The sequence below is a fragment of the Mytilus galloprovincialis genome, chromosome 1 (assembly GCF_965363235.1).
Source record: "Mytilus galloprovincialis chromosome 1, xbMytGall1.hap1.1, whole genome shotgun sequence".
Lineage (NCBI taxonomy): Eukaryota > Metazoa > Mollusca > Bivalvia > Mytilida > Mytilidae > Mytilus > Mytilus galloprovincialis.
The window spans coordinates 82,129,400-82,141,825 of NC_134838.1; the positions used below are offsets into that span (position 1 = coordinate 82,129,400).

Genomic DNA, 12,426 nt, shown 5'->3' on the forward strand with positions numbered 1-12,426 from the left:
CCTTATGTTAACAGAACAGTCATTATGAACGGACAAGAGGACAGAAATAAACCTTATGTAAACAGAACAGTCTTAACTGTCTTAGATGAACTTTTTCAGATTAACTGCAAACTTATATTTCACAAAAAACTCAAAATTATTAAGCATGTGTATAATGAATCACATGCTACTTAGTGTTTAATACATGCAACTTCGGGGTTGATAGTTCGCTTGCCTCTGTTATGGTCTATTGGTAGTAACAGACCTAAAAGTTAGAGTGCAGATCGCAGTTTGTCTTTTCTTCTCTATTTCATACGATTAAAACAGCATAAAAAGAAATTTTAGTAATATAGTAGCATTCCGTTTGATAATAAGACCTTTTTTTCTTTCGATGTTTGTTAAAAGGGTTTGATTTTTGTGTGAAGCTTTCCAATAAACATCCCAGTTCCGCCCTAAGGAAATTGCTATTAAATGTCTATCATTCGTAGATGTTTTCGAACTGTAGTTCCAGTATTTATAAATTGCTTAGTGATTTCAATCATGTAAATTGTTGTTTCAGTATCTCTCCATGGTGAAAAATAAATATGGGTGTGATTTATAATAAACCATAAATCTTAGTGCAACATTGAAGCTTAAAAACTGTTGCATAAACTTAACCCATAGAGAACCGAATGATCCGTAAAACTGCCACTATATATGCATTAAAAACTTTATTACATATTTTCACACATGAAGAAAGCAAACAAACTTTAAAGGTTCAAACCGTTTCTTTACGATAATTTTGGAGTCACATTTAAATTAGATATACATTTAATAGTTATACCATTCGAATATCATTTTAATGCGCTTCACGTCAATTTAAATTAATACCCAAATTAGAAAGTTTGCTTTCTATATAATCAACGCGATTTGGTCACAGACATAATATTTTCATAAGGATAGAGAATCGCCAAAACAAACTCCGACAAACTGATTACGGATGACTTTCACTTGAACTTTTAATGTGAGGAGGAATTGAAACTGTTAGAAGCTTTCCCAAAACATTGATGTTATTTAATTTCCTATGATTATACATTCTAATTAGTGAAAATGAGTTGTACAACGCAGACTGTTTCTAATGGATATATAGTGGCATCACAAAATTTATACAATGTGAATGATACAGTTACATATGTATGTAATTCTTTCTATACATTGTCCGGAAATGCTGTGGCTACATGCTTAGATACGAGTGGCACATGGTCAACTATACCATCGTGTAAATTTGCCGCCAAAGATAATGGTAATGTGTTACGTTGGTTTTAAAAAAGCTTGTTATATCTGTAGATTTGCAAAGATATGTTTTATGTTTTCATCAATATGTTCTTGTGCATAGTTTTAATGTAAAGGAAATATTTCAATGGATAATTAGGAAATATTCCGTCATCTTTAAACGAATATGAATAAAAATTGTTAGTCCAGAATTTGCTAAAATCTCTTATGTTAAACACAAATATGATCTATTTTAAACATTTCATTGAATAAAAAAACCCTCATAATTGAACTTTTTGTAGCAATATGTATTTGAAAATTAAGAAATCTTTTTTTTATTATGAAAAGAATATCTAAATGAGAGGAGCTCATATAAATGATACAGCTTTATAACAAAATTCGAAGAAAATTCATCACTTTTCATGTGAAAAGAAAACGAGTATGGCGACGAAAACATTCAATATGAGCTATCTTCACATAATCAATTTTACATATCTATTTTTTATTCTCCTTTCTATTAACGTAATAGTACTTTTTTCGTTTAAATAATTACAAAATCTGAAAATTAGCAAAAAAAGTATCTTGAAAACAAGCCTTGTATTTGAAATACACGAAACAAGCTAAAGTTTCGCAAAAAGTATACTATAGGCGTATAATACATGTATAGGATAATATTTGATTTTGAAAAGAACAAGGTACGATTATACCAGAAAAAGAAGGGAAAAAACGCGAAACATTAAAATCTGATTGAGTATACCTCAACGAACGGCCCATTTTGGATTTGTAATACAGTGCTGATATCCATTTAATTAATTTGGATCTTAGTTATAGCGGAAATTTTCGCGGGAAAACTAAAGTTTAACATTCTAATAGTATGAAAAATATCGATTTCCATTTCATGTCATTGGGACCTCTGGTCTACTTTGGTTCATATAGTTTTGCTTGAACCAGGTGCCCCCTTTTTGCACCTTTAGTCCCTGGCTTTAAGAGATTCGTTTTATGTAATTTAGAGTTCAAATTTGGCACTTTTATTTCAGATGTTAGTAAAGTGTTCTCGACTTTACTTAACTATTCTTGCAACAACAAAAAATTGGGTAACGCAATCCAGAGGGTTTGTAGTCTTGTTTTAGCAACCAAACACATTAATATGGTTTTTAAATTAGACTTTCATTAATTTCATCAGTCTCAACCGAGCAATTCTTTTCATTGGATAATTGTATATGGCTAATGACTTTTTTATGCTTTTCGTGGATCATTTCATTCTAAAATGTAAACGCTTCAATATAAGTTTTTTATGGAGATATTAAGCAAGATAACTAAAAATAAAAAAATATAATAGTAGGCGTATACTATAAAGAAATACATAATATTGATTCTGTTGTATAGCTTAACTACACTAAAATAGTACATATGTGTTGTTATTGGCCAGATGGAACCCCCTCCGAGTGCTGGATTTTCTGGCTGTGTTGAAGACCCATTGTTGGCATACGGCTGATTTTTTTTTGTTTTTTTTTTTTATCTTTGGTCAGGTTGTTGTCCCTTAGACACATTCGCAATTTGCATTGTTAATTTCAAATATATACGAAAATGCTTTATTTACCATTATTTGCTTGTAGCAAGTAACAATTTGCCAAAATGTTCGAATAGTTAATTAGTTAAAAGAACAATGTTGTACTGTCATTCAAAACAAGAACAAATGAGGCTTGGAATGGGATGTATTGCGTATTTGTTAGCGCTCAGTATATAATTTTTTATAATTGTTTTCAAAACCTCAACAATTTGATATGGTTAAAAATGAACAGCTTTTTCCGAATGTGTTATCCCGACAAACGAAATCTATATGTACAAAGCCCCGAAACGTAACTGAATTATAACCTCATCTTAATTCAACTCTTTGACAGTAGTTTAAATAAAATTTCACAAAATGCACCGTCAAAACTGTACATCTGTCAAAAAAATTAAGCCTATTGATAAAAACTTTGTTTGCAGAACAATTTCAGTCGATTAACTCTTCAAAACAGTTTGATTATAGGGACAAGTACTTCAAAAAACGAACGTATGCAAATAGAACAGATGATCAGTGTTCTGAAGGAGGCATTATGTAATTTAAAATTACATCACGACACTTTTGTCTTGTCAAAATCGGCTTTCCGCTTTACCTTTATGCACTTAACCTCTTTATTCACACCGTAAAAATCTATAACATTTTTGGGAAAAAAATTATAACGTTCAAATCGTTCAATTGGTCACTGTTCAAGTGTATTCCATCTTGCAGTTCTCAGTTATTTAAAAGTATTTCTGATAGTTTTGTCACAATATTTTATAACGAATAAATGGTATAATGGATAAAAAAAACTTGGGTGTTTGTGTGTTTGTTTTAATGTATTTCCCAGATGTCAGACAAAACAATACTACACACATATTGTTTGCTGACATGAACATCATTTGGACACTGGCGGAAAGCTGTCTTATTTACAATCTTCGAACATCCCCTTATCTTTATATCAAGTTAAAGTTATCTAAGATGGCTTTCTATGTTCTTTTCGTATCTTCTTCTGTTACACAACCAAATGTTTTTTTCCTGAAATTTAAACTGAATCATAATGTTATGCATTTTTAATTGTAAAAGAAAGGTGCGACCATCTTTTTTCCCCTAATGACGTTTTGATGTTAATTAAAATTGAGAATGGAAATGGGAGAATGTGTCAAAGAGACAATAACCCGACAAAAGAGCAGATAGTTCAGCCGAAGGCCACCAATGGCAATGGGTCTTTAATGCAGAGAGAAAATCCCGCACCGGAGGCGTGCTTTAGCTGGCCCCTAAACAAACATATTAGTTCAGTGATAATGGACGTCATACTGAAATATAAAAAAGAAACTAAAATTAAAAATCATACAAGACTAACATAGGCCAGAGGTTTTTGACTTGGGACAGGCGCAAAAATACATATCATTGTTATTCATAATAAAGCCTTCGCATCGTATATGATAAGTTATATCATAATGTTTTAAGGAAGTACAACTCCTTCAATCATGATCGATGATTTTAAATTTTTAAACATGCGTTTGTTTCACAATGTTTTAGTACTCCTCGGTGTTATGAAATTCAAGGATACATTCGATTCGAGTTCAGAAAATAATTTCTGTCATAAAAGACATATTGAAGCCTAATTGATCCTTTCAAACCGTATAATGGTCTTACGTCATATAAAATATATAAATTAATTCTGTCTTAAGATTTATTTAATAAAATTGCATTTAAAAGAAGCATTTGCATGATTATAATTTGATAATTGACTGCATAAGAGGGTTTTAATATTTCCTTTTCATCATATGACAAAATTGCCAAATAAACATAAAAAATGTATCGACTATTATAAAACTGCGTATTGCACTTTGATCAAAATAGCGGCGGGTTATGAGAAACTTTATTCCTCTTTAGTCCGAGTTGAAATGATCTGCCATTAGCAGCAGTAGTTTCCACATTTCTAAGACATTGTGTCGCGCATCATTTTCAAATTTGAAAATCTACAGACGTAAAATAACAGTTTCAAAAATAGAAAATATGTTTACCCATTTGTTTTATAACGCAAAGCTAGGTGCTTCAAAAAATTGATTTAATTGTATCACGCATATGACGTCACATTTTGGTAGCATTAATGGTAGTTTCGCTGAAAACACTTCAGTTGTCCTCATGGGATTTCACTAATTAGAATTTAAAAAAAAAATGGAAGAAATAAATTATCCCTCTCTTGCAAATGAGTTAAAATATAACGCCATTCTACAAAGTTAATTACTAAGATCATACAATACTTTTCTCAACTCTTAATTCAACCGCATCTGAATATATTGGATAAGTCTCTTGACTATGGGCGGCCATTTTGTGTGTTGGTGGCCATTACGGATTTTTTTAATGGCTTCTTGACCAAAAATGTGTTTTAGCATCATGGCTATCACTGTACAAAGTTGTATGCTTTTAGTATACAGGGATCAATCAAACCAACATATAGGATTTAGCCTCTTGACAATTGGCGGCCATTTTGAATTTTGGCGGTCATAATGGATTTTTTTTCAGAAGGCTCCATATCCAAAAATGTTTATCAACATCAGAACTAACAATGTGCAAAGTTTCATGCTTTTACCATAAAGTGCTCAATTGTGCCAAAATATTGGACTTATCCACTGGACTAATAGCAAGATCCTTCCACGTAATAAAATACTTGAATTGCGGGAGTACAATTCGGTCAGTTATATTTCTATCACAGTATTTGCATGAAACCTTTAATATTGTCATGGTAATTAAGGAGACAACTTGTGTTTCTATATGAGAAGACCTTGGTTTAAAGGATTTACCAAAAATATATAAATATATATTATATATTCAATACAGATTTCCTTTGGTCATTTTTTTATCTAAGTTTTATGGTGCCGCAATGATTTTTTTACAATTTATGAATAAAGTCTACTCAATGTTCCTTTTTAAATTGAACTTAAAACGTAAGCTACTTGTTAAAAAATTGATAATAAAATTCTTAAATATAGTTTATGGCATCATTAGGCATCATTAGAGGCGAATGGAATAGTAATTGAGTTTAAACGCTCTATGAATATGTGTGTAAACAGAGACACATACTACAAATAAAGTGGGTGGAGTTGCCAAAACAAATTTTGTATTCTTCGATCCTTCGATCATATGCATACGTATAAGCAAAAGATTTCTTGCTTGCAAACTTTAAAGTATGACAAGGCCCCTTTTTTAACCTTCCAGTCCCGAATTCGAAAAAAACTTATTTTTATGACAAATTAGCATTTGGACTTTAGACTGTTAATCATCAGTAATTTTTTTATTTGAATTTTGCCCAACATTTTTACATAGTATAATAATTGATATTATACTGTTTATTTTTCTTCTTGTACCTATATATTTGTTATATTTTATTCCGTTTTTATTGATTAAATGTTTTTTCTGTATTTGTTATTTCATGTACTTTTTGTCTTTCATTGGACGACAACTAAAAGGGAAAATATTGATGTCTTGTAGTTTATCCAACCACATATTCTTCAAGTTTTTTTTACTATATCTGTTCATTGGTTGTATTATGTTAATATGTTTGTTTTATCTGTTTTGTGTTTGTCAAATGTTGATCTGCGTGTTGATGTACATGATGATAGTGTCAGTCGATGTTTTAAAACTTGTGTCGACCCTCGACAATTAAAATCGTCAAAACAAACCTTGACTCCATTTGGTCATTTGAAACAACAAAATCAAAATTTGAAAACGATCAATCGCTTCGATTAAATATTGAGTGCATTTCCTCATAATCGAGGACCATAGTGCATAAATGAATAAATGAAAAATTGTAAATATCGAACTTATTCATGACCTTCATTTAGTCACCAGTATCAACTCATTAGAACATGTAAAACATTGGTTGGAAGGTTCTCAAGATATGATAATTTAACGGAAAATGCATAAAATGCAATATTACAATCAGTCAAGGACCAAGAGTCCAGAACGCAAAAGTGAATATCATAAGTATCGAATAATCCTCCGTCAGTAAAAGCATATATATTAAAATGTGGTCAATGGTAGAATAGTTCGGAAGACTCTGAAGTAAAATTGAGAATGGAAATGGGGAATGTGTCAAAGAGACAACAACAAGGTAATCATGAAAACAGCTTCAGTCACATGTCCCGCCAACCCACCGTGCTACCTGAAATCATTAGCTGAGTTTTCTAACGGAAAACCCACACACAGTTTTACCCTTTCGTCTTGGATGGATAGTTGTCTCATTGGTAATCGCACCACGTCTTATTTCATATTCCATCAGATCAATTGATGTAGTATTCATAGTCGTACGCCTAAAGAATTGGTTGATAAGTTTCAGTCAAACTAAATGATCCTTGCTAAATTGAATATTACCAATAATTTAAACAAATCCTTTTATGTTATTCATAAATAAGCAAATTAAAATATCATGGGCTATACATTTATTCATATAACTGGTTTTAGGTAAATAGTTGTTTATGAAAAGTAATATTAAAATGTGATACGTTCAAATATTAGTAAAACTAAATATCACACTCAAAATTCAAATCGTTTTTAGAAACAAATTTCTAGTTATTTGTTTTTTTAATCATCTTGACAAAATTTTCTATGAATGAATCTTACATGAACTTTGTCGAAATAAATGTAAGGTCTTATTAGAATTTATAACCTAACAACTCAAACAGAATTCCGGTATCCAATTTTGCTGTAAGTGCCATATGGTCAAGGTGCTTTTAGAATTCTGATGGAATAGATACTTTAACCCTCTTCATTTGGTGTCAAAACGCCATCGAATGTTGCTGTCAAGTTTCTGAAATAATAATGGGCAATCTGCAACCAATCTCTGTTGATACAACATTATATCTGTAAAACGGAAGTTAGTATATGTATCAATGAAAATATTTTCCAAAAATAACATCAAATACAAAAAGAATATAAAAAAAAGAATATGTGGTATGATTGTCCATGAGACAACTCTCCACAAGTGACTCAGGTTTGTGATAAACGCTTCTACAAGCCTGCAGTTATATATTGTTCTTTTGCGAAATTTTGTGTAAAAAGATTTGAAATTAATAACGCGTCACCCGAAGCTCTGACGGTTTCAAATACACTTTACCTCTCACAAAGATTACTTATTTCAAAGACATTTCAATATAGGATTTCTATAACCCTGTAAGAAATAACTCTCTTTAATAGTAATGTTTTCTTTTTCTTGAGGTCTAGTTTTCAACCAACAGTTGTGGCTTTTGTTTCTACCTTTCTGTTATAGCGAGCACATATTGCGTAAGCCTTTGTTTTCTTGTTAAAGGTAAAGGTCATCTTATGTTTTGCTAAAACTGCAGGTTTTGCGTGTTTGATATATAAAACACGTAGTCCAAATTGTGTACATGTATAACTGGTTTGAAACTACCAGATGTTATGTCAGAGTATCATGTCTATTTGTTACTTAGAACTCGGGTGTTAGTGGTCGTTGCGGTTTATTGTACTCTCAAATGTTTTTGGTTTTCAATACTGCTATACATTATATATTTCAGTGTTAAATGTTATTTCGTATGCTTCTTTTTCAATGATCGTCCTGAACATGCATGCATATTTTCCAATGGACGTTAAGCAACGAACAATCAATCAATCTTTTTCACTTAAGCTTATCATATAATTAGGAGTACAGTGTTTTACTCTTGCTTTTCAGTTAGTTATTCGTTTCATCTACTGCTTATCATGATAGTTATAAGATCAATATTTATATATTTTTCAGTATGGTTTTGGATGACAGTTGGTCTAGCCTCGTTGTTAGCACTTGTTCTACTACTCTTATTATTGATAATAATCATACGGTATTGCTGCTGGTACGTATACAATATGATAGTAAACTTGGAATATTTTTTAAGAAAAGTTAGAAGCAAGTCCTTCAACAATAAATGCACGACAAAATCTAAGACGACTCAGTCGCACATATTTTTCAGAAAAAAAAAGCTTTCGAATAATTGTTTAATTTTCAACGTCATTTATACTACACCTTTTGCCGTCTTCGATTGTTGAAATCAAAACATACTATAAAATGCAGCACATTTAGTTAAAAGACAACAATGCATGTTGATTAAACTGATTCACATGAGACAGAAGTGGGCCGAAAATAAGAGAGAGACAGGCATCCCATTATAGAATAGCAATAGGACTACACCTCGATATCTAAATACAATTCGCTTTCCCGATGAAGAGAACTTTTAAGAAACATTTAAACTAGTTGTCTTGGTTATGAATTAATTTAACTTGTGCGTGTTAAAAATTATGAAACATCAATTAAAAAACAGTTTACTATATAAAAAAACCAGACAATATCTTCTCCAACGTTATATATCATTACCCCAAACAATATGTCAGGCCATTAGCGGTATAGTCAAGTGTTCAACTATATTTTAAACCTTTATATAAGTTGTGATTGTGAATTATTAGGCACAGCAAATACTAGTTACTAATTTCTATGAAGACATGAAGAAATATCAGCTTATAGATGAAGTAAACAAACATACATGCGCTTTATTAAAGTTCGTTTCAGCGATGAAATGATCGAAAAATGCATGCATAATACATACTGAAACAGTTAATAAATTATACTGACACATTTAATAAATTCTACTGAAACAGTTCATAAATTCTACTAAAACCGTTAATCTATTTCAACATAGTTTTGTGTCTATACTACTTATGTCCAGCCTATGCAAATTGCTCGAATTCTTGATTTATAGTTATTAAAACCTGTCTTGATTCATTATCTTTATTACATCATATCAAAAATGAATAAACAAACGTTTTCCATTTATTATATAATGATGTCATTTTTTGTACGAAAGTGATTCAAATCAAATATGCTTTACCTACACGAAGTTTACCAACGAAGTTAACGGGTTATTGATATTCACAATAAATATGTGTTTACATTTAAAATCGTCTGTTTTCAAAACCAGTAACTTATTTAGAGTATCGATCAGTATGGTTTCTCAAGAAGGAAACATTCGAAAATGACAGCACCTGAGATCACCCTAACCCTTTTTGGTGGGGTTTGTGTTGCTTAGTCTTTAATTTTCAATGTTGTGTTTTTTGTTCTATTATTTTTCTGTCTGTCTTTTTCTTTTTTAGCAATGAGGTAGTCAGTTTATTTTCGATCTATGAGTTTGACTGTCCCTCTTGTATCTTTCGTCCCTCTTTTAAAAATATTGAGCGACCTCGATGGTTCAGTTGTCTTAGTATTTCAATCCTAATTGACTAAGACATTCCGGTTTTCTCCACCAATAAAATCTGCCCGGCACAAACTTGCCACAATAATGCTGAAAATGGCATTAAACGCCAATCGATCAATTCAATTTGATAATAATATTATTATATCTTATAGTCACAAAAAAGACGTGTCTGAGTTCTCAGCAATCAAATCAAATTAATAATATTAATATTATATCTTATAGTCACAAAAGAAAAAGTCGGGTGTCTGAGTTCTCAGAAAGCCAGGACCGATACGGGGATAGTTGTGGTCCATGCTGTGGCTTGGTTGACTATAAAGGATGTTGTTCCCTTAGTGGATGCTGTGGATTTTACGGATGCTGTGGGGGATTTTGTGGAGCGTGCCGATGCTGCAGAGAGTTTCCAGGCGACGGTGACGGTGACTCGGGCAGACACAACAGAAATTCCAATAATCATTCAATGAAACGTGTGAAGAAAAAAGTATCTGTTAGACAAACACAAACGTCACCAACACCAACAGATACGACGGCCATTATAGAAGAAAAGAAAAAGATAGCTAAGGTCCTTAATGCTTGGATGCCTCACTCCCATAATGTTCGGACCATAAACACCAGTACAAAATAATTACGAAATAGACCTTTAATTTCACTTTTAAAAACAAGACGTAATGTAAAGTATATTAAGTTAATTGGTAAATTTTAACTTTAAGAAAAGTAACCGTAATGATGTCTTATCAATCAATTAATGCTATCAAGAGAATGAATGTAAATTATTTAAAAAAGAAGACATATATATTATCGAATATAGATTTTTCTAAGTTTAATGTACCTAAAGCATTATATAATGACAAAGAAGCATTTTCATTCATTTGTTTTCGCTCTTTGTTGTCTTGCCGAGCACTGTTTGGTTATGGTGATTTTTTACATAGATATAACACTCTTATTTCCTACCTTAACTGAACTTCTACATGCATCGCTCTTTCTTGGTCTTTTGGTATATTTCAGCCATAACATACACAGGCAAATTTTGTTAACTTGAATTTCACGTGAACTTTACAAATGGAAATTAGTATTTTTCATTTTTTTTAATTAGACTTGAAAATTTAGATGCTATTTGAACAACTTTATTTTAAAACAATTCACGTAAAAATGCATGTGATTTTCAAATGAAATTCATGTTAGTTTCACATGGGATTCACGTGAAACTTACATGAACTGAGTTAATGTTAGTTTCACGGTTAAGCTCGTTGGAGGTGAAATAAACGTGAATTTCACTTGAGATTTACATTAAACTTTTCTTAACGTGACATTCATGTGAGTGAAATTATCCTGTGTACACTGCAACATAACATTCTTCCTTGTAATTCTTTCAGTCTTTTATTAAACTTTATTTACAGATGAATGACGTATATATCATTTCAAATCATGTTGATTCCTCACAGAATGCTCCAGTTAATACAAAATCTTTTCCAAGAGTATATAAATCGCCAACAACGAATTCACAAACGCCTCGTGAGCAGAATGAAAGCATGACATCGGAGAAAAATTACAAGAAGAAAGCAAAGGTTTTAAAAGCATGGATGCCCCATTCACACGATGTCAGAGGGATAAATACAAGCACAAAATAACGGCTCTAAGACTTCCTCGGCGCTGATGAGATTAAAATGACAGGACGGGTGCTGTACTGCTTGACATTGTAATACAAGATGCTTAAAATATTTAATTGACAATTTGGATTATGCTTCAAATACGTGACGTAAAACAATATCTATATATAAATATATAATATTTGTATTATTACGACGAAACCCATAAACGGTTGAAATGTTCACAGTGATTTTATGAGATCAATCATTTAACTTTTAATTGGTTATTTCTTTTTTAATGTTCCAATGCTTGAAGAAAATTGAATTGGCTTAAAGGTGGGGAAAATAAACATGACCGTTAGTTTTATCGTTTGAATAGTTTGACATTTGTCATTTCGGGTCATTTAATAGCTTGCTTTGTGGTACTCATTGTCAAAGACCGTGCGATAACCTTTAGTTGCCAACTTCCGTCCTTTCGTCTCTGGTGGATGAGTTGTCTCATTGGCAATCATACCACATCTTCTTATTTGTATGATTTTGAAATTAACTTTAAGCCTACCGTGATGTAGTTTTCCGAAAAAAAATATCAATATACTTATCCTCATTTTGAAAAATTTCAAATCGAGAGGTAACAAATTGACAAAAATCAAATGTTTGAAAAAGCAAGAAACAAGGAATGGAATTCTTCTAAAAATTTCTTTTCAAAGTCTTTTGCATGCTTATACTTTTTGCATCTTTTAAAATTATAGCCACATGTTTGCAGTATTTATATTTGCTCTATAATACTCAGAACTTCTAATTTTCTATTCTAATTTTACAGTAGATT

General features: G+C 31.3%; 1 protein-coding gene across 1 annotated transcript in view; it reads left to right on the forward strand.

Annotated features, from left to right (window-relative positions):
• Window positions 1-11,554, forward strand: part of LOC143085674 (uncharacterized) — a 60,420-nt gene extending 48,866 nt beyond the window's left edge. The window contains exons 2-3 of the mRNA XM_076262173.1: window positions 8,535-8,625; window positions 10,240-11,554. Of these exons, the coding sequence (XP_076118288.1) occupies window positions 8,535-8,625; window positions 10,240-10,639 (491 nt within the window). The 3' untranslated portion in view covers window positions 10,640-11,554. The remainder of the gene's footprint in view (window positions 1-8,534; window positions 8,626-10,239) is intronic.
• Window positions 11,555-12,426: the final 872 nt, after the last annotated feature.